The following is a 23,960-nucleotide window of genomic DNA, read 5'->3' on the forward strand; positions in this document are numbered from 1 at the left end:
ATCTATCTGAACACTAATTCCTTCCACTGGTGACCTCGGTCTACTCAGTTCCTTTCGTCCTGTGACCTCTATGGTCCAACTATACGGACAACCATAACCTTGCAATAACTTCGCGAAATCCCGTCGAATTTCAGCTATGCTGGTCTAGAGTTATGATACTTCGGCGGCTTCTCAGATCCTTCACACTTGTCATCTGGACACTATCTCTCTCTCAGACCGGTTATACGACGCACTGCACAACATAAATAGCGGACATCTTGTCTTAGATATCTGTCTGCTATGTTTACAGTTTACAGTGTTAGTCGATTCAACTTATGCGAAAAACACTCTAGCGATATTCGAATGCTTATTCCTTTTACCTGTTAAGTGCTTTCCTGTCGCATCTATCCGGGCTTCCTCCCTCCCGGCCAATTACTTGGACAACTCCTCAATGTTTCATTTGAGGTTTTTGGCGAAGAACCGTTTGCCAAATCAAAAATAATCATCGAATATCCGGTTATTAACCAAAGAGCGCATCGCACTACTATCTCCTCGGACGTACCACCGTTCATTCCCACAGGATCTAAGTGGTATGCCGGTGACAGACACGTTTGGTCGCACAAAATACCGTTTAAAAACATGCAGCGGACAGGCAGCTAAATATAAAAGGTACAGATAGTTAGAACATTCATTTATCATGGCATTTGTAAAGTTACAAAAATTCTTGACATTGGCAATTATTTTTTGCATAATTTTTTTCTGAAGTTAGTGGAGCACGACTCGAAGCTGAGTGACATACCTTGTAGTCTTTCTGTGAAAGTAGTGGTCCAGTGAACGATACCTTCCGCCTGTGGTCAAACCACAGAAAATATGCGATTTTCGCTAACTTTTCTTCCCCTAATTTGACATCAAATTTGTCAAACGACACCAGTGATGTAAAATTAAAGTTGAAAAACACATCGAAAAACTCAAATTTTGCTCTGCATCAAGTGACAACTCAGACAAGATGGCAAAGAGCAGTCCTTATTTCAAACTGCCGAGGGAGCGGTTATTATTTTACAGGCAAAGGCGGCTGATAGCGATGTCGTGTTCATGAGTTCATTTACCAGAAATGGGAGATTTGCGCATGGATAACCCCTCGTTGAAGCTAAATATATCGAAAACGGTTGTGTTAAGGCAAAAACAAACTGCTGCAGGTGAAAATGTTGTCATTTTTGCATAAAAAAAACACATCATAATTTAACAAGGGAAAAAACCGACGTTTGGTCATTTTTTTAGGTAGAACTATGATGTGATTATGAGCGCTCTTCACGTACACGAAACATTTGCAAATTAGAATGAATAACATAGACAAAGAACCAGCTCATGGTGTAGGCCCTATGTTTGCTGTGAGATGAGACTGAAGGTTTATTTTATTATGTTATTATGAACTAACCTCGCATGATTTGACTTTCTGTTCAACCCCTCGTAAACATGACAGTAGACAGGCAGGAACACAAAATGTGACCCTCCACCACGAAATGAGTCGCATATAACCTCGCGCGGTTCTGCGCTAGGCTTGATATAAGTCCGGGGAGTGTCTGGTAACAGTGTGAGGGTCACCTTAGTCACAGACTCATAACTCAAACAGTTTTTGCTCTTTTCTAAAACGGGTTTCACCACTGGATAGAGCATAACAACCTCTTTAAGAAAATGTACAAATATGAAAATCATGCAAAGGTGACATGCGACTCATTTCGTGGTGGAGGGTCACAAATGGTTCATACCCAGCAGAACCTGCGAGTACCGTAGTAGCAGAAGCAAAGATAGCAGTAGTGTTTGTTGTTATTGTTGATATTGTTGTTTTGTTGTTGTTGTTGTAATACTTTGAGACAGCGGAAAATAAAAAACACAAACATTTGATTTTTAGTTTGTTGTTGTTGTTGTTGTTGTTTTTGTTTTTCCTGTTGTTGTTTCACACGAAAGTTGTTTTCAGTTTGTCATCCATCGGTCTGACTGTCACACCGTAATAATTATGTTCTCTCCGTGTGCCTCTCTGTCAGCTTCTCTGTCAGGCAGACAAGAGTGTCTGTATCTAAGCCTGCCTTAATTATGCCTTCAAACATATGCCCACTTGCAGACAACGACATCGCTGTGCTTCGTCTGTCCAAGCCGCTGGTGTTCAACAGTCGTGTGTCGCCCATCTGTCTCCCCAACGTTACTGACGTCATGCCACGGAGATGTGTCGTAGCGGGATGGGGCTACACAAACGGTAAATACTTTTGTTTTTTGTGTGTGGTCGTCGTTTTTATGGTGAAGCAGTGGAACCCTTCTCTTGAGACATGAACATGTTAAACTTACCCTCTTTTGAGATCTTCCTTTTTAAGATCTGTTGTTCATAACCTCTGTTAATCTACCTCCATTTGAAGACTCCATCTAATCCTTTTGAAGACCTGCTACTCTCATATTTTTGTAGGTCTTAAAATGGGTCTTAATCATAGGTAATTAATTAAGTTATAATAATAATAATAAATAAGAAGCTTATATCGCGCGTATCCCGTGGGTACAGTTCTAAGCGCTTGTCGAAGAGTTGTCAACACAGGACTAACACAAAAATAACATCTACAGACGGATATGTAGAGGTTACATGCCGAGTCTCAGTGATTATTAAAAATAATGGTCGAAGTTAGCGGATCATGAAAAATGCGAGCTTCAGCGAGCTTTTTCATGACCGCGAACTGAGACCATTATTTTTAATAATCACTGAGACGAGGTGTGTAACCTCTTTATTCCTCCTTTCTTCAGTTATTCAAAGAAAACAGGAGTTTTTGTGCGAAAGTTTCATCGAATCCGACTCACTCAACCAGTCAACCTGCGCAGGCGATCGATTGATGCGCGGTTGTATAGTTCCGTGCAAATCATTCCATTTTATTAACACTTCTTCTCAGTTTCCTTGTTTTGGACTAAAAACAAGTACACAGATATGCTGTTATTCTGCTGTGGCGGTAAAGGCAGGTATTGTGTGTTCTGTTTATGTTTTAGTATCGCTTAAGATAATGTTCTTGCGTCAAATGGGACTAGCAGACGAACTTTTGCACCCGTGTTCCAACGTTAATTACTGTATGAAGTTCAGTTTTCTGGGGAAAATAGTGTATGAAACCGCTTTATGTTGTTTAAATTGATGAGATGTGTGCATTTGGTTGCGTGTGATCTGTTTATAAAATGAAATATTGTTGAAAACTGACCGTCGGATTGCAGTCAGTGTTGTCGAAGAAACTGAGTTAAAAGAAGAGGAACTACTCTTGTCGCGAGAGTATGAGTTACTTGCCTTGGGAATTTGCTTGTGATGAACGGTTTGTGCACAGCAGATCTAGATTCAGAAAACAACCGAACTCATGGATTTTATATGGATATTCATGTGTTCAGGCCTGTAGTTGTTAATTTAAATGCGGTATGTTTGTATTGTTTGCTCCAGAGATGTATACTTCGTACGTATAGAGCGTTTGGAACTTTTCAGTCGCAAAAGTAGTACCGAAACAGAACAGCTTCTCAACCCATTGCACTATCGAGGATTCAGGCTGTTGCTGGCTCGTTATTTGTTTGGTTGCTGGGTCATTATCGAAAAATAACTAGCTCTACAAGTTTACAGAGGTAAAGAAGCAGAGGGGGAATAAAAACCCTATCACACACTAGCAGACCCTAATAAACATACAACAAACAACAGTTTAACAACAATGTACACATCAATAGCGGTGTTGGTGATGATGCTGATGCTGATGATGCTGATGATGATGATCATGCTGATGCTTACAAGATATTATCATGTGTAAGTGTTTTTGTTAGGAACACCACAATTTTCCTATAGATTGCTGTTTATTCTAACTAAGCTCATTACATGTTGCACCAATTTGTTGTTGAATAAAACACTGTATTATATTAAACAGGTTCATGGGTTATTTTGTGAGCATTCTAGATTTGAACACTCGAGGACATTGATTATTGATGGCCGCAAAAGCAGATCATGGTTCGTTTCATATTTGATTGCAGAATATTTTCAAACTTTACCCAGCTCGATGAGAACTGTGAGCTTGTGGACCTATAACAGAACGGAATGCCAGAGAACATTCCCAACGTTCACATTTTTAGGCTATTCCACGAGCTACTATCTCAAGGAAGGCGTCTTTTGTGCCGCCAACAGCACCTTTGGTGGACAGGATTCTTGTCAGGTAGAGAGAGAGAGAGAGAGAGAGAGAGAGAGAGAGAGAGAGAGACAGAGACAGAGACAGAGAGAGACAGAGAGAGAGAGACAGAGAATTGAATTGAATTGAATTGAATTGAACTTTATTTTACAAGGATTAAGATTTAAGGCTACGCCTTTTCTTACAATCTGTCCTTGGGACGCATAGACACACAATTATATAATTTTAAATTTTTTTTTTAAAAATTAAAAAATTAAAAAGTTAAAAAAGTTAACCAACAAAAGGAGGTCGGAAAACTTGAGCACGTGATAATAAAGATGACGATGATGATGATGATGACGATGATGATGGTGATGATGACGATGATGAAGATGAGGCATGAAGCATACATATGTGGTTATTCATAAAATCAAATGCATACTATGCAGGTAATTATAAATACAAGCTGGTAGCAATCGAACATGTAGCAATAGTACAACAAAAATATGTTCAGAACATACAATGCACAGCATATCTTTGACGGGGAGCCTGATTTGGCCTATTATGGTCCGCTGGACCCGAAAAGCAACAGCTAACTAACTAACTATATCTTTGACGTAATACTAACTCAGCAATTTATCTCTTTCTCTCTCTCTTTCTCTTTCTCTCTCTTTCTCTTTCTCAGAGAGAGAGAGTGTCACGTTTCAATATATCACACAAGGTGATTATAAAACGGTTAGTTACTTCTAACTAACTAACCACACCACGATCCACTCTCGCAGTCATACAATTAAATAGAAACAACAAAAGTATAAGTTTCAGACGCCTGTTAATGTAATAACTCGCCACCTCCCTCGAGACTTCACTCCAAAATATGTTCTTTTATGCTCAAAACGTAAAATCAGTGGTCTCTGACAAAAATGCCAGTTAGAATATAGAAAATTATAGTAACACGCTGATCCCGTGTATAGCTAGGAAAATATAGCTGATCTGCCTAAAGTGCTGGTTAATGCAGGTGTCACACACCCCACGTTGTCACCACTCGAATATAATCATAAATATAAAAGATGACAACGGTGGTAAACAGGGTGCAAAGACATGGTGCACTTAGCTTTGTTTTGCCACTGGGTGGACGGCCTGTAATTAGTTCATAGTCTCCACAACTGCTCCGTAGAATGTAGTGCCGGCTGGCGTTGTTACGAAGCAGGGAAAAGTGGAGACATCAGGCGCCTCACCCAGTCGCTGGTTAACCGGTTAGCTGGTTACAGATGATCCCGGTTACAGCGTCTGCAGTTAACAGTGTTCCGCAGATAGGCAGCAGAACAGCCAGCAACAGTAGATAGAAATGAAGAAACAAAAAGCACCGGTGCAGTAAACATGCCAAGCTACCCCTCAACCTCCACCTTTAAACATGTCATCTATACATATCTCATCGAGCACGTGGGCCTGCACAAACGAACTTTTACAACAACAAATCAGCCATTTCCTTCCTTCTCTCCATATCTGCAAAAACCGTATACAGATTAATATTCTAGCGTCACAAAGAGCAAATTATGCGCTAACCTGGAAAGAACAACAGAGAGTATTTCATTCCACAAACACAGACTCGTCAACAGCGTTAAATAATGATTTATTACCTCAAAAGCCTATGAATGTAGCACTCTCATGGAAACGAAAACCGCTTCCTCCTTTGAATGGCACCTGTTCGTCAACAGCGATACCCCATTCACCCTCTTGCCGAATACTATATGCGGTGAAGAACCATCCCCGCACGGCGAAGAGAAATTGACGACCCGTCACGTCAGACCGCATGTGAAAAGAGAGAAGGTGGTCTCAACTGAAGTTTCCTGGAGCCCCTCCTGTACTTGCAGAGCGGCGCGTTGAAATCAATGCAGAAATCAAAACGATGAAATCCATCAAAGCTCGCAGGAAATATTAGACACACCGTCCTCCCCAGCGCAGAGTGTTCGAGTGTCAAGTTAAATGTCTCAGACAGACAACCTTGACAAAATCACGTGACTCACCTTGTCACTACCCCAGTTCAGTTATCGACAATTCTGCCTCGACAGCAGAAATCAACCCCGTGAAATCCGTGCAATACAAAATTCCCGTGCTCGGCTTATGCATGGTTAGCAAAAATCTGCCGTCGCCCAGACTCACGCACAGGCGCTTTCTGTCGCAATTCGACAAAGGCACCCGAAAAAGTGACTCTTTCTCGGACCATGTCACTAAATCGTGACCATGTCACTAAATCGTGACAGAGAGAGAGAGAGAGAGAGAGAGAGAGAGAGAGAGAGAGAGAGAGAGAGAGAGAGAGAGAGAGAGAGAGAGAAAGAGAGAGAAAGAGAGAGAGAAAGAGAGAGAAAAAAAGAGCAAGAAAGAGAGCAAGAAAGAGAGCGAGAAAGAGAGCGAGAAAGAGAGAGAGAAAGAGAGAGAATAGAGGCAGAGAGACGGAGAGAGAGAGAGAGACAGAGTGTGGATGTATGTGTGGGTGTGGGTGTGCGTGTATGAGTGGGTGTGTGTGTGTGTGTGTGTGTGTACGAGCTGGGTTCGTACATAAATTGCTGAGTTTATCAAAACAGGACAACCGAAGGTTCCACGCCATAAGTCAAGGGAAACGTGTGACTCATGTATAAGAATACAAAAATAAATAAATATTAAAACAAAACTTAAGTAAATGAAACGTTTGTAAATAGTCATTAAATTACATATTCTTACTCCGAATCACATAATAGCATTGACGCAGTCATAGAGACTAAGGTCTGAAACATGCTACCCGTCTAACAGTTTAAGGGAAGCAACCCCAACTAAAAAAGTGGAAGCATCATGGGCGCTTGCCACCCGGGGTTACCTCCCGTGAGTGCCCACGTCACTGGTGCTTCCCACACACGTGGTAACATCATTCGACTTTTTTCAGCTAGAGCGACAGGTCGTCTTTTTGTTGCTCCGGGCCGGTGGTGTTTTTGCTAAACTACACACTCCGTCCCTGGTACCCGTCTACTCGCTGGCTGTTGCAGCTGGTGAGACCTTTCCTTGTTAGTCCTGTGACTAGCTTATTTCTTTTGCTCTACTGACATTTTTGTGTCCGTTTGGACTTAAAATTTTCCAGTAGCTGTTGTTGTCTGGCCGCCATTTTGGTGGCCATTTTTTGCTAGCACATTGTGTTTCTACTGAGTTGTTTTCGTCGGTGCTCGGACTGTGAACTTGCTTGGTAGGAAGTTTGTTTTAGCTGCTTTTCGTAGCTATCGTTCTATTGCTAGTTAATTATTCTGCTGAATTTCTCGTCCGTTTTGGACTTCGAATTTTACAGTAGTTGTTTGTTGTTAGCCTCCAGTTGGAGCTATTTTCGGCTAGCACGCTGTGTTTCTACTGAGTCGTTTTCGTCCGTGCTCGGACGCTTAACTATCTTGGTAGGCTGTTAGTTTTAGCTGCTGTCAGTAGCTATTGTACTGGTGCTAAGTTTTTTTGTTTTTTTTATATTCTACTAAATTCTTCATCCGTTTCTGGACTTAGAATTCTATTAGTAGTCTTTGTTGTGGCCTCCTTTTGGTAGCCGTTTTTTATCCTAGCATTTGTGTTCTATTGAGGTGTTTGCGTCCTTTCTCGGACTGTAACTACCTTTGTAGGCTGTTATTTAGCTGCTTTGCGTAAGCTAGATAATTTTGCTGGTTGATTATTCTGCTGAATTTTAGGTCCGTTCTGGACTTAGTTAAATTTTCAGTAGTTTGTGTTACCACGTTGTCAGCATGGCTGATAGTGAGGTAAATGTGTTGCGAAGCTGAGGGTAAGGGCAAGCGCCCTTTTTAAGCCTTACGCTTCCTCTTCTTAGCGAATTCTGTGATCGTTGTTTTTTGACACCAGAGCCTTGCACTTTGGTGTTCAAATTTGATCAGCTCTTTACTTACAGAGATCCATACACTCGTCCGTGAAGAATTGGGCGTTCAGACCCTGTTGCCTGCTCAGGCCCCCTCCCGGGGGTAGGTGACCCAAGCTCTTTGGCTTCTCTGGGTTTCCGGCGTCGTCTGATTCCGGATGTTTTTTCCCCGGGTCTTTGCCTCTCGCTTCCGGTCTGGATCGTCGGGCCAGTCTTCCGGCGTCCGTGATGTCTTTGGACTCCCCTTGCTGGGACTCTCTTCTCTTCGTGGCCGGCACTCGGTGCCTCCCGCTTGCGGGGGTGCACCTGAGGATGTCCCTTCGGGGATACGGCCAGTACAAGGTACGTGTTCGCAGCAGCCGTTTTCGGCAGCTGCACTTCCGGTTCCCGGAAGTAGTGCCTCGTCGGAATGCGGACAGACCATGGTCCCATCCGGCTTGAGCTGCGCTATACGTAAGCAGTCGTCCTCGACAGCTTCTCTTCCGGTTCCGGAAGTAGTGCCTCGTTGGAAAGCGGACAGACCATGGTCCCATCCGGCTCGAGCTGCGCTATACGTAAGCAGTCGTCCGCGACAGCTTCTCTTCCGGCTCCGGCCGGAAGTGTTAGTTCATCGGTGTGTGGGCAGCCCATGGCCCCTTCCGGTTTGAGCTTTGCCCTTTCACAGCAGCCGTTTTCGGCAGCTGCACTTCCGGTTCCCGGAAGTAGTGCCTCGTTGGAAGGTGGACAGACAATGGTCCCATCCGGCTTGAGCTGTGCTATACGTAAGCAGTCGTCCGCGACAGCTTCTCTTCCGGCTCCGGCCGGAAGTGTTAGTTCATCGGTGTGTGGGCAGCCCATGGCCTCTTCTGGTTTGAGCTTTGCCCTTTTACAGCAGCCGTTTTTGGCAGCTGCTTTTCCGGTTCCCGGAAGGAGTGACTCGCGGGAAAGCGGACAGACCATGGTCCCATCCGGCTTGAGCCTCCACCTACGTAAGCAGTCGTCGCGCGCGACAGCTTCTCTTCCGGCTCCGGCCGGAAGTGTTGGTTCATCGGTTGCGGACAGCCCATGGTCCCTTCCGGTTTGAGCCTTGCCCTTCTACAGCAGCCGTTTCTGGCAGCTTCGCTTCCTGCCTTGGCAGGAAGTGTAGGTCAAGCAGGTAGTGCACAGGCTACTGTCACTTCCGGTTCCGGCCTAGGGCTTACCTTCGGGTTTCCGGGCTTCAGCTCGCAGGCGGCCCAGCACCAGCTATGGCATAGCGCTGCTGTTGCTTCCGCACTTCCGGCTCCTCCCGGATTTTCCGGTTCAGTTCCCGCTGCTTTCGTTTGGTCGCCGGTGAATTTCGGACACGGCTTGCCCTCTGGGCATACAGGCTCCGTGCCTTTGTTGGGACAGCAGCATCCACACACTTCAGTGGTGGCTGCTAGCTCCTCTCGACGACTGTCTTTGGTGTTTGATGCCTCTCAACTTCCTCTTAGTCAGGGAATGAGTACCATCGAGTGCCAACAGGAAGGACTTCAGGCTTCCGGCCTCCCCTCTCAGCGTCATTTGTTGGGTTCTTTTGGCTTTGAGCCATCCCCTTCGGTTGTCGCTGCGGACTCCAGGTCCGTGGACGATGAGCAGACGCTCTTGGGGGCTCCGGCCGGCTTCAGGGCTGCGCTTGAACTTTGAAGCTGCCGCGGAAGTCACTTCGCGCTATTTTCCGGAGGAGCTTCGTCTTCGGCCACGCCTTCGGCGTCCGGCCCGTCGGCTATGGCTGACTTCCGGTTGGCAAAGGAGGAAGACAGCTACTTCCGGTTTGAAGAATCACCTTCAGTAGCTTTGCAACTTTCTAGTTTTTTCGCCAAGCCCGCTCCTTCCGGCAGCGGGTTGCCTCCGGCGGTAGGTCCGTTGCTGGTTCCTTACGGTTCAGCTCCGGATCTGGCACTGGAATACCTTGCCGCTCCTGCACAGGCTTCCTCCTTCGTGCCCTTAGCGGCTCAGAGGAAGTTGCCTTGGCCCAAGTCGTCACGGAATTTTCTGTCGTCTTTGCCCTCCCGCGTGCTCCTTTGCCGGTCACGCCGGAACTTCTCCCGCTTCTGACGAAGCCGTTGAGGAAGGATTCTGGTCTGCCGCTGAGCAGACTCTCCTATCCTCCGAGGAAGTGGGCCGACAGCTGCTGGAACTCAGTTCCTTTTCCGAGACTCTCCTTAGGGCGCGTTCTCGCGCTCTGACGGATTCCTTGGCGCCCTTTACTCTTAGTAAAGAGCAGGATGCGGAGATCTTCTCCCGCTTTTGATGAAGCCTTTTGAGAATGATTCGAGTCCTCTGCTCTCTGAGCCGACTCTCTTCCCCTCTGAGGAATTGGGCCGACAGCTTTTGGAACTTGTTTTCATTTCGGAGACACTCCTTAGAGCACGTTCTCGCGCTCTTACGGAGCCCTTGGCGCCCTTTACACTCAGTTAAGAGCAGGACGCAGGGGATGTTTTCTCCGTCCTTGCAATGGTGAATTTAAAACAGAGGAGGTTGTCCGCTCTGCACTACGTCCAGGCGGTCACGTGCAGACGGGACTTGTTCCTCGCTCATTCCCAGTTTTCTGAGGAATCGACGAGAAACACCCTGCGTTCATCACCCTTGGTGGATGGGTCTCTCTCCGGCCACCTGGCCTCGGAGTCCAGAAGGCAGGAGATAGAGACTAATAGAGAACTAGGTTCTCTTCATTTGCTCTTCAACCCTTGAAGCAGCAAAGCAGGCTATACCTAAGCAGACTCAGCCCAAGCAGCCTAAGTCCTCAGTTCAGGTTTAACCGGAGAGATTGTTTCTTTCACAGCCGTCATAGGTACGCTGGGTTTTTGGAACAACAGCTGGCCTTAGGACTTCCGGGTTTTTTAGCCTCGGCTGGCGCAACCGCCATTTCATCCGTTGGCGGTGGTGGTTGTTGCTTTCCTTGTGCTTGTGGCTTCGGACTTCGACATTCTTTCCTTTTCCCAGCGTATGGGGGATGAGATAGGTCGATTTCCGTTTGAGTGGGGTTTCTGTCTTCCCCGTTTTCTCTTCTTTGCCACAAGCTTCTGGACTTGGTCCTGGTTTGTCTTTCGCCGAGTCTGACTCTGTCTTTCTCTAGCGATCAGACACGTTCTGGTGTTTCGTCCAAACTTAAGGTTCACTTGAGTTGGCCTCGGAAGTAACATTCAGATTTTCCTGAGGGTGCATTGTCTTTGGCAATGTTTGTTTGAGGAGTCATTCTTTGTGGCTTGTCACTTTTCTCAGGTTTTTTGGCTACTCCTCTCCTTGGCAGGGGTCTAGTCAATGTTCCGGTTTCTTGGTGCTGGCCTGCCTCTAGGCCAGCATCTTATTCGGCGGCCGAAACTTTTGTTTCTTACGGTTACCTGTGTACTGTGGGTACTTTGGTACATTGGCCGGCCTAAGGGCATCAAGGCTCTCAGCCTTAACCTGTGCTATAGTCTCCTGCCCGTCGCGTTGCGACTTTGGCATTTTCGGTTCTTGTGACTTCGGATTTCGTCTCTTCCTCTTCTCCCTCATGCTAGCACGAGGTGAGTCGGGACGATTTCTGCTGGGTTGGGTTTCCGGTTATGGTCACCCTCTTATCACTTGCAACTATGACTATTACGTTTTTTCCCTTGAGAACTCTTGTCTCGGGAATCTTATGGCTGGTTGGCTTCACGGTTTTCCGTTTATTCTTACCAGCCTTGTTTTTTCTGTTTTGGGTTTTTGATTCATTTTCAATTACCTACAAGCAGTCTGCTCTGCGAACACTCTGGCTTTTGTCATTTTGTTCTCCCTTTGAGATTTGCTCATTGAGTTGGACTCTGGTACTTGGTACTCAGGTGTCTCTCTCTTTCCCTTTTTCGGAGATTGGTCACTCTTCTGGAGCTGACTGTTATCTCAAAGGCCTTTCGGGCCTCACTCCATCCCAAAGTTTTCTTACTTTGGCATGATTGCCTTATGCCTTTCAGGGCTGAGCGGACAACCTTACGCACGGATCTTTTCCAGGCCATTAGCATTTCCTTCCTATATAAGGGGGGGCAGCTTGTCTTCCCCTCTACTCGGCTCGGGTTTATTCAAGGCTTGGGTCCTTTTCTGGACTGTTTTACGGTTCAGGAGATTGGAAGACGTGCTGGGCACAGCTTGCTGGCTCTCTGATGTTGTCTTTCGCATTTCTTGCCTGAGAGACATCGCGGCTGTCATTCAGGATGGTTCTCGGTCCTTTTTCTGTCGTTTGGCAGTGGGCCAGTTCCTGGCAAGGGTTTTAGAGCGAGTTAGATGTTTCTTTCTCACGGGGTCCTTTCCTGACTTTTGGCAGTGGGCCAGTTTTTTGGCAAGGAATTTTCTTTCCCTCCGCCTTGTCGTAGCTATCTGCTATCTGTCCCCTCGGCTTGGCCCGAGCTCATTTTCCAGGGCCTGGGCCTCCTCCTTGGCCTTTACGGTCTAGGAGGTTGGATGATGTCCTGCGCACAGCTTTCTGGCGCTCGGATTTTGTCTTTGTTAGTTTTGTAGGGAGACATTGCGGCCGTCTGTCAGGATGGATCTCGGTCCATTCCTTCTTTGGCGGCAGCTGGTTTATGTCTCTCCAGAACTTAAGAGTGAGTTTGAACTTTTTTGATCTTATCCACCACCTTGTTGGAGTTATCTGCTATTATGTGATTCGGAGTAAGAATATGTAATTTAATCGAAAATTTTTAATTAAATTTTCATTTGATTAATATACTTACCCGAATCACACAGGTAATTCCCTCCCACCTTCCCCGCTTTATAGTTTCTTAGTATTCTATAAGTCGAATGATGTTACCACGTGTGTGGGAAGCACCAGTGACGTGGGCACTCACGGGAGGTAACCCCGGGTGGCAAGCGCCCATGATGCTTCCACTTTTTTAGTTGGGGTTGCTTCCCTTAGACGGGTAGCATGTTTCAGACCTTAGTCTCTATGACTGCGTCAATGCTATTATGTGATTCGGGTAAGTATATTAATCAAATGAAAATCTAATTAAAAATTTTCGAAAATAAAACATTATCTAAAATTTCGCCATATAAACTGGTCACGAGAGAGCGATGAGTACTTACAGTATATATGTTTAGATGTGTGTGTATGGTGCGTGTTGTTTGTTGTCGTTGTAACCAGTCGGTGTATCGTTTCCCCTGCTGTGTTGTGCCAGTCCCCCCCTCCCCCCCCCAACCACTACTTCCCCTACCTGCCCCCTGTGTATGTAAGACGGTGGTCACAACAAAACTGTTCCTGTTCATTCGATGATCTATTTCTTGCTATGTAGGAATCATGCACACGATATAAATTTTCACCTGCAGCACCACAAATCAACTCGAATGCAGTGCTTGTTTCTATATATGTGTTCTGCGCGAACTTAGAATCCGGTTTCATTCTAGAATGGACCGGGTCCAGGTTGGAATTCTAACCCTGCGCAAGTACAGGGGTGCCATTCTAGAATGAAACCGGGTAGGTAAGACAGAGTTGTCTTCCCTTGAATTATCTCCACCTGCACCTTCCCTTTGATAAAATGGGGCTGATTTGTCTACCCCTGAAAAAAATCCTTTGGCGATCTTGCGATGTCATGTCATGTCAAGAAAGTTGACACTCCTGAGTACGCAATAAACAAAGGCAGACCATAGCAAGGGGGACTACCAGGGCGGTAATGTTTGCAGGGCAGTTGTTTTTGTGATGAGAGCCGGTTGCGGCCGCTTGCAATGTCAGCGCTGTCTCCCTCTCGGAAATGTCCGGTTTTTTGACAATTTTTTTGACAGACAGACAGACAGACGGTCAGACCGACTAACCGACAGACAGACCAACAGAAGGACAGAGTGAGTTATAGAGCTGTTGTCACAGGTTTAAAAAAAAGTTGACATTAAAAAACAGAAATCAACAACAACTTTTGTCTGGTTTTATAATATTATGGGAAAACATTGAAAGCAATTCATAGTAGTAGTACTACCACAACAAATACTCTCAAAGGGGAATTCCATGCCTAAAAGTTTGACAGTTTTTATTTAATCTATCAGAATCCCTACCTTCCAAACTGTGATATGCCCACGTTTCAAACTCCTACAACCCTGCATTACTACTACACAAAAGAACAAAGTTCCAAGAATTATATCCTGGTGCACATTTATTTGTAGAGGAAGTACCAATCATTCAAGAGAGTTCACTTGATTTACAAATGGATTGGAGGTCTGTCATTTCCAAGCAACTGAATTGTAGCTTAAAATCAGTGAATACCCTTTATTTCTGACCAAGCCTCATTGCAATGACAGTCTAGTCAATTAATTTTTCTCTCCAAAGTCACAACATTATACCATGTCATACTTTCAAATAACCTCTAATTGCCCTTGAAAAAAATACAGGCTCCTGACGTTCTCAGTGCCCAGTGACGGCAGAGATTGACGAATTGCAATTCAACCGTGTAGCAAGATGACACCACTTGAGCCAGAGGTCAACTAATGATTAGTAATGACATTCCAATTCACAGCATCTTGATTGACAAGCTTGATTTTCCGTAATAACTGTGGAAAGTCAGAATTTTCAAAAAATTTCCCTGAAAAGCATAAATACTCGAAGCTCAGCGTTCACAAATGAATCAAATGAAAGAATGAAATCGATGATTAGATGCCACAAGACCTTATGTCGAAATACAAACGCCAGTTATGGGATGATATGTCATTTTGGAGAAAACAGAGACGATTTTCTACAGAAACTAGCCTCGCCTTTGCCGATTTTCGTGGGGCCCACCGCAGCCAATTGCTTTCGTTGTAGTCGGCACTCATAAAGAGGGGTTTGCTATGGCTGCGAGTCTTGTGGTCAAAGCAGCACCGTTCTTAAGAGGCGCATGCCTGATAGAACGTTAATATTAAAGCTAGTTTAAAAAAAAAGAAAAAAAAGAAAGAAAAAAAAAAGCCTTTCCCTCGCTCAAACTATATAGTCATATTATATATCGATACAAAGCTAAAGACTTTATCTTCACAATTCAGAAGACCAACTTCATGTATATGAATAAGATTAAAAGTTACAAGCGAGATCGGCAAAACACTGTCAGTCCGGAAATTTCCGTTCGTAGCGATCAGTGCTGAGTGTCTCTCAAAATCGTAATCACTTTCAGAACATCACAATCCCAATTCACGATGTCTTTGAGTAAAGTGTAAAAAACCCGAGAAAAAAAACCCAACCAAACACATACTGAAATGACTATTCCAACTTGGACCCAAATTCCAACCTTGCGCACGGCCGATTCTAGAATGGACCAGCAACAAGGGTACCATTCTAGAATGGCACCCCTGTACTTGCGCAGAGTTAGAATTCCAACCTGGACCCGGTCCATTCTAGAATGGAACCGGATTCTAACTTCGCGCAGAACATATGCATTGGAAGTCACTCGACGTGTTGTTGTCAGTGTTGACAGTTTGGTATGTCAGGTTTGTTGTCGAATTTGGCCAGCATGCAAGTTGACATATGTTTGTTTGATTTGCATCGAATGTACAGTCTTGTATGAAATGGAAAATAAATGTGAAGATGGCTATGTGTGAATTATTAAATATTGTTACTTTTAATGTAAATGGTTTTGGAGATTTTAGAAAGAAAAAAGATGTTTTTGATTTTTTGAGAAAAAGCAAGGGTAATGTATTTTTATTACTGGAAACGCACTGGAAAATTGAACAAGAAAATATGATCAGATCACAATGGGGGTTCGAATGTATTGTGGCAGGAAATAATACTGCAAGCAGAGGAGTTGCTGTGTTATTTAAAAATAATTTTGAATATAAACTTCATAATGTTGTGAGAGATCCAGAGGGGCGATATATTTTGATTGATATAGAAATGTTGAATAAACGATTTACTCTGGGGAATGTATATGGCCCAAGCAGTGGTGACCACCCTGAGTTTTTGGAAAACCTGATGGATAATATTGTTTCATTTGATAATGACTGTATTGTGATTGGAGGGGATTGGAACATTACAATTGATCCTAAGATTGATTCTAATCATCCTTCAAAAGTGTATAGAATGAGAAGTAGAAAAAAGATGTTAGAAATGATGGAACACTTGAATCTTGTAGATATTTATAGAAGTCTGCACACCGGTTTAAGAAAATATACCTGGCGAAGATTTAATGGTGTACAAAGAAGTAGACTGGATTATTTTTTAACATCTGAACAATTGGGATTAATTGTTAATGGTGTTGATATTATGCCCAGTTATAATTCGGATCATTCACCTGTATCTTTATGTTTCAATACTGACATTGTAAAAAGACACCGACCACTATGGAAGTTTAATAACTCACTGTTAAAAGATATAACATTTGTTGGATTAGTTAAGCAAGTAATATTAGATTTGAAAATACAATATGCTGTACCTGTTTATGACAGAAATAATATACATTTGATTGAGGATGAAGATTTGGTGTTGATGATTAATGATCAATTATTTTTTTTAATGATTTTGCTGGAGATAAGAGGTAAATGTATCTCCTACGCCTCACATAAAAAAAAGAGAAAGTGATAGGAAAGAAAGAGAAATCCTTGCTGAGATTGTATGTTTGGAGAATCAGGTGAATGAAAGTAATGTACAGTTGTTAGAACAGAAGAAGCGAGATTTGTGTGAAGTGCGGCAGAAGCGAGTTGATGGTATTATTGTGAGATCACGTGCCAGGTGGATTTGTGATGGTGAGAAGAAGTAGAGGTTACATGCCGAGTCTCAGTGATTATCAAAAATAATGGTCGAAGTTAGCGGATCATGAAAAATGCGAGCTTCAGCGAGCTTTTTCATGACCGCGAACTGAGACCATTATTTTTGATAATCACTGAGACGAGGTATGTAACCTCTTTATCCCTCCTTTCTTCAGTTATTCAAAGAAAAGAGGAGTTTTTGTGCGAAAGTTTGATCGAATCATATTCACCCAACCAGTCTACCTGCGCAGGCGATCGATTAATGCGCGGTTGTATAGTTCCGTGCAAATCATTCAATTTTGTTAAAGCTTCTTGTCAGTTTCCATGTTTTGAACTAAAATCAAGTACACAGTTATGTTGTCATTCTGCTGTGGTGGTAAAGGCAGATAGTGTGTCTTCTGTTCATGTTTTGGTATCGCTCAGGAAATGTTCTTTCCTCGAATGTGACTAGCAGACGAAGTTTTACACCCGTGTTCCAACGTTAAAAACTGTATGAAGTTCAGTTTTCTGGGGCAAAATAGTGTATGAAACCGCTGCATGTTCTTTAAGTTGATTAAATGTTTGCAATTGATTGCGTGTGATCTGTTACCCCCCGCGGGTTAGGGGGAGTCCCATATTGGTTGGGACTAGGAAGAATTTACCCGATGCTAACCAGCATGTCGTAAGAGGCGACTAACGGTTCTGTTTCTTCTCTTCTTTTGTCTTATTTCTGCCTTACCAGTCCTTTCACCTATATTTTCTTCCAAGAAAACTCTCCCTACTATTCCCTGCAGTTTTCCAATTCTTTTCTTGTTGTCTTATTTCTACCTGACTGGATCCATCACCTTTATTTCACTTACCAAAAGTCTTCTTTTCCACATCCTTATTTCTCTCTGCACCCCGCATGTCGTATGAGGCGACTAACGGATTCTGTTTCTCCTTTAACCCTTGTTAAGTGGTTCTTGTATAGAATATAGTCAATGTTTGTAAAGATTTTAGTCAAGCAGTATGTAAGAAATGTTTAGTCCTTTGTACTGGAGACTTGCATTCTCCCAGTAAGGTCATATATTGTACTACGTTGCAAGCTCCTGGAGCAATTTTTTGATTACTGCTTTTGTGAACAAGAAACACTTAACAAGTGGCTCTATCCCATCTCCCCCCTTTCCCCTATCCCATATCCCCCCTTTCCCTCGTCGCGATATAACCTTCGTGGTTGAAAACGACGTTAAACACCAAATAAAGAAAGAAAGAAAGTGTGATCTGTTTATAAAATGAAATATTGTTGAAAACTGACCGTCGGATTTCAGTCTTGTCGATGCAGCGGAAATCTGGAAGGGGAACTACTCGTGTCGCTAGACAAAGTATGAGAGTTACTTTTCCTTGGAATCTTGCTAGCGATAAACGATTGTGCACGGCAGATCTGAATTCAGAAAACAACCAAACTCATGGATTTTATATTGAGATTCATGTGTTCAAGCCTGTAGTTGCTGGTTTAAATGCGGTATGGTTTGCTCCAGAAATGTATATTTTGTACATTAGAGTGTTCTGAACTTTTGAGTCGCAAAAAGTAGATCCACAATGTGTACAGTCTCTACCCATGAGCTATCGAGGATTCAGGCCCGTTGTTGGGTAAGTGATTTTGGTTGTTGGGTAAGTTACCGAAAAATAACTAGCCCTACAAGTTTGCAGAGAGAAAGAAGCAGAGGGGGGGATAATACCAATTATTGTTGTAAACTGGAAAAAAGGAATTATGGGCAGAAAGCAATGTGTTTTGTACAGAATGAGAACGGGGATGTTATACATGATAGTGATCTTATATGTAATGAGGTCAAGTGTTTTTATGAAGAATTGTATTGCACAAGAGACACAAATTTGGTAAATGAATCGATTGATGAAAACTTAGAACACCCAGCACTTTCCAATGAAGAAAGAGATTGTTTGGAAGGGAAAATTACCATGCAAGAAATGATGGCAGTTATTAAACGGTTAAATAACGACAAAAGCCCTGGTTCAGATGGGTACGGGTATGCAGCTGAGTTTTTTAAGTTCTTTTTTAAAGATCTCTGTTCTTTTCTTTTGAGATCCCTGAATTGTAGCTTTGAAAAGGGAGAGATGTCTATCGCCCAGAGACAGGGAGTTATTACCTGTATACCAAAGGATGGAAAGGATAAAAGTTTTTTGAAAAATTGGCGACCCATTACACTGTTGAATGTAGTTTATAAGATTGCTTCATCCTGTATTGCTGAACGCTTAAAGTCTGTGTTACCAAACTTGATCCATGAAGATCAGACAGGCTTTCTTAAAGGAAGGTACATTGGCCAAAACGTAAGGTTATTATATGATACTCTATTTTATGTGAATAAGCATAACATACGTGGCCTCTTAATGTGCATTGACTTTGAAAAAGCTTTCGACAGCCTTTCTTGGTCCTTCATTGATAAATGTTTGTGCAAATTCAACTTCGGTGATGACATTAAAAGATGTATTTTCACTTTTTATAATAATATTAGATCATGTGTTTCTGTGAATGGTAAATATTCCAGTTGGTTTGATGTACAAAGAGGTACCAGACAAGGAGATCCATTGTCACCTTATTTATATTTAATATGTGCCGAATGTCTGTCTATTATGATCCGCCAGAGTACAGAGATAAAAGGTATAAAGGTGGCAGATGATGAAATATTAATATCCCAGTTTGCAGATGATACCGCCCTATTTCTGGATGGTTCAAAACAATCTTTTTGTGCATGTATGAACGTTTTGAAGCAATTTGCCTCTATATCCGGTCTGAAAATGAATTATGAGAAAACCACGGCAGTCTGGATAGGCTCACATAAAAATTGTAATATTAAATTTATGCCGGAACTTAGGCTCAGTTGGAACCCTGTAACATTTAAAGTTCTTGGCATTGTTTTTTCAGTCAACTTAGATGACATTATACCCCTTAATTATGAACATAAATTGGTAGAAATTGAGAATTTGTTTATGTCCTGGTCCAGAAGAAATGTAACCCCCTTTGGAAAAATAACAATTATTAAGAATTGGCGCTGTCTAAGTTAACTCATCTGTTTATGAGTTTACCAGACCCTGATGATAAGTTTTTGTTTGATTTGAATAGGTTAATTTTTTTTCTCATTTCTATGGGATGGTAAGAGAGATAGAATAAAGAAAACAGCATGTCAGTCGTTTGAAGAGGGGGAACTTAAAATGGTGGATTTGAAATGCTTTTTGTCAGCTCTGAAGATTTCATGGTTACAACGAGTCCTTTGTAGTAAAGGAAAAGTAACTAAACTTTTACAAGCTCTGTGTCCACTTGCACATAGCATTCACAAGAGAGACCCCCCGCGGGTTAGGGGGAGTCCCATATTGGTTGGGACGAGAAAGAATTTACCCGATGGTACCCAGCATGTCGTAAGAGGCGACTAACGGTTCTGTTTCTCCTTTTACCCTTGTTAAGTGTTTCTCAATCTTGTATAGAATATAGTCAATGTTTGTAAAGATTTTAGTCAAGCAGTATGTAAGAAATGTTAAGTCCTTTGTGCTGGAAACTTGCATTCTCCCAGTAAGGTCATATATTGTACTACGTCGCAAGCCCCTGGAGCAATTTTTTGATTAGTGCTTTTGTGAACAAGAAACAATTAACAAGTGGCTCTATCCCATCTCCCCCCTTTCCCCTATCCCATCTCCCCCCTTTCCCCGTCGCGATATAACCTAGAATGGTTGAAAACGACGTTAAACACCAAATAAAGAAAGAATTCACAAGAGAGGAGGTGAGTTTGGAAACATATTGATGCAACGAGTTCAGAATCCTTTCTGGAGAGATGTTTTCAAACATTATAAGCATTTTGCATGCAAATGTGTCCCCATCTCCTTGAGTGGTTTTGCTTCAGAGCGTCTGTATTATAATGTACATATTGCATAGATAAAAAGGTTATTTTTTTTACAGGAATTGGATGGAAAACGGCATTATTACAGTCGGTCACTTGATGAGAGCCGATGTATTTTTTGTCATATGACGATTTTTAATTGAAACATCCAAATTTACAACTGAATTTTGTGTTTTTCGAAAGCGTTATGCGCTCAGTTAAGAATTATCATAACAGATTAAAGTTGGATGCAGTTTTAAACAATGTTTTATCCTACATACGTGAGAGAGACACCCGTGAGATAATAATCGTTCAAATCACACGTGTGTATATCATGTAAATGAGGTCATGTCAAGCAACTTTGGCAGGGACCTGTTTTTCTACTGCTTATGATGCCAAAGTCACCGAGACTACAAACGTCATTATAGAAACAAAAATTGCGCTCGCTAATTACCCTCGATGAATCTTTAGAACTAACACGTCACGCCACACTTACAGAGTGACGTCAGTTTCTTTGCTTTGACGTAATATATTGCACGAGGCTTTAGAAAAGATCGAGGTTCCAAAACAAGCGTCTTCGACTGCAGGACATTTTCAGTAAAATACACGTAAGTACAGTATGTAGGATAAATAGAATACTACATGGCTTGCTGTGTCGTACCAGATTTACACTCGTTGCTTTTTCAAATAGTGAACAGCTCGCTTTCGCTCGCAGTTCAATATTTAAAAAAGCAACTCGTGTAAATCTGGTACGACACAGCAAGCCATGTAGTATTCTCTATTTTCATATTGGTGATGATGTTGTATGGAAACAAATAGCTAAAGGTGGAGTAAAACATATATATACCCATTTGTGAGAAATGATGGCAATTAACAGTGCATGGAAAAATGGTCTAATTTATTGAATTTTGATGTAAATGTTAGAAAGGTGTTTTTGACAATAAGGCGAACTACACAAGACACATACCTGAGGTGGTTCCAATATAGAATACTGCATAGAATTGTTCCCACTCAACGCCTGTTATTTTTGATGAACATTTCTGACACATCACTATGTAGCTGTTGTACACAGGAAGAGGAAACCTTAGAACATTTGTTTTGGGAGTGCACAAGAGTTAAGCTTTTTTGGTCTAATTTCACAGAATGGTTATGCCTAAATTTCACACATTGCAGTAATTTGAATTTGTCAAAAGAGCTTGTCATTTTAGGGTATTTAGACAACTTTCATACGGATGCTGTTTTTGATTTGTTTATTCTTCTTGCCAAGCAAAGCATATTTGGAGCCAAATTAAATAAGACAGTCCCAACACTAAATGTTTTTGTGAAAATTGTTAAACAAAGGTTTTTGATCGAAAAGTATAATGCTAATCTAAATAATTATTATGGTAAATTTGCAAAGGATTGGTGTTTATATAGACACTTTTTACCCCCCGCGGGTTAGGGGGAGTCCCATATTGGTTGGGACTAGAAAGAATTTACCCGATGCTAACCAGCATGTCGTAAGAGGCGACTAACGGTTCTGTTTCTTCTCTTCTTTTGTCTTATTTCTGCCTTACTGTCACAAAGATGTGAGTAGCATATTTGTGAGGTGAAACCACGTCGTGTTTTTAACCTCCCTAAATGTTGTACAGGCGAGGCGTAGAGACTGGAGAGCGTAATTCACGTGTTTCGTGTGTTTCACGCAAAACTGGCTTTAGCTTGAGATGAGCTGTGTTTGAGACATGTAGCTGGTCAGGGGTAAATAACGACACAGCGTTTGAGACTTTCAACCGGGGAGGTTGTCAGCGTGTGTCAGACTTGTTCTGGGAACAAGTACTCTTTCAAGAGACGGGTCTCTTAAGGTAAATGATTTACTATGTTGTATATTATTGACGTTGGAATACATAGCTGGAGCGTAAAGGTTAGTGTATATAAAGTGCACCAAATCTTAGTGTGAAGCGTTGAGAGAATTCTTGATGTAATTGTTTCACGGTTTTTCATGGGGAATTTCTTGAACATAATTGCTACGCATTTATGTTATGTTTAAGACGGTCATGCTTTGTATGGGGGAGTGTTATTCATAGATTAAGTATTAGTTTGGATATTGAATGTGGACGGAATGTGAAAGTGGAATGAACGAGAATGTATGAGTGGTACATGAACGTTTGGAAGAAGAGATGGTTTTAGAGAATGTTGTATTAAGACTTGGTTAAATTCTTTAGGAGTTTCCATGAGGGATTTCCATGGCGTATAAGGGAGGGTCCTTACACGGGAGAAGCGCGGGACGATGGTGGGAGCAAGGGACCACCTCGGCGCAGATGACTAGACGAGTGGAGTCTTCATCGATACCGGTCGTAGCTGACGACGGTTGTTTCCGCTAAAGGCGGGAGGGTTTCTCGGGGAGAAACATGAGAGGTGTGTGTTGGCATCTTCAGAGAAAGGTGTGTGTTGGCATCTTCAGTGAAATGTGTGTGTTGGCATCTTCAGTGAAAGGTGTGTGTTGGCATCTGTGTGTGTTGGCATCTGAATTCATTATTTTACGAGGATTCAGCGAGACAAGTAAGTGAACTGGCGACATGCAGTGAGCCGTGATACGAACTCGTGAGTGTCTGTTGGTACCTTCTTGTGTGCGTTAATCTATATTTGAGAAAGTATTGTTATAATATGTATTTACATGCCTTGAGTGAAAGCTGGAAGATTGTGCGAACTGTGTGTCGAAAAGTTGTTTCGTATTGATGTATTTAAAGTGAAGAAGTATGTTGTTTTTTTGGTTGAGGAAATAATGAGCCTGCATCCTCCCAAATTCTGTTTTTGAAGTGTTTGGTGTGAAAGGGTAGAGACAGTGCAATAGGGCAGAACACGTACAGTTAATTCACATGCAAACCACTTCGTGACATTACCAGTCCTTTCACCTATATTTCCTTCCAAGAAAACTCTCCCTACTATTCCCTGCAGTTTTCCAATTCTTTTCTTGTTGTCTTATTTCTACCTGACTGGATTCATCACCTTTATTTCACTTACCAAAAGTCTTCTTTTCCACATCCTTATTTCTCTGCACCCCGCATGTCGTATGAGGCGACTAACGGATTCTGTTTCTCCTTTAACCCTTGTTAAGTGGTTCTTGTATAGAATATAGTCAATGTTTGTAAAGATTTTAGTCAAGCAGTATGTAAGAAATGTTTAGTCCTTTGTACTGGAAACTTGCATTCTCCCAGTAAGGTCATATATTGTACTACGTTGCAAGCCCCTGGAGCAATTTTTTGATTAGTGCTTTTGTGAACAAGAAACACTTAGCAAGTGGCTCTATCCCATCTCCCCCTTTTCCCCTATCCCATCTCCCCCCTTTCCCTCGTCGCGATATAACCTTCGTGGTTGAACACGACGTTAAACACCAAATAAAGAAAGAAAGAAAGAATAGACACTTTTTTCATTGATGCCATAGGATAATTGTATTGATTGATTTTGTATGAACATTTTTGA

General features: G+C 42.5%; 1 protein-coding gene across 2 annotated transcripts in view; it reads left to right on the forward strand.

The window, feature by feature from the left end:
• LOC138981429 (uncharacterized) overlaps positions 1–23,960 on the forward strand; it is an 82,942-nt gene that overhangs the window by 34,759 nt on the left and 24,223 nt on the right. For both annotated transcript variants that reach the window (XM_070354342.1, XM_070354343.1), the window contains 2 exons: positions 2,099–2,230; positions 4,006–4,184. In XM_070354342.1, coding sequence (XP_070210443.1) covers positions 2,099–2,230; positions 4,006–4,184 — 311 coding nt within the window. The remainder of the gene's footprint in view (positions 1–2,098; positions 2,231–4,005; positions 4,185–23,960) is intronic.

The sequence above is a fragment of the Littorina saxatilis genome, linkage group LG12 (genome assembly GCF_037325665.1).
Source record: "Littorina saxatilis isolate snail1 linkage group LG12, US_GU_Lsax_2.0, whole genome shotgun sequence".
NCBI lineage: Eukaryota > Metazoa > Mollusca > Gastropoda > Littorinimorpha > Littorinidae > Littorina > Littorina saxatilis.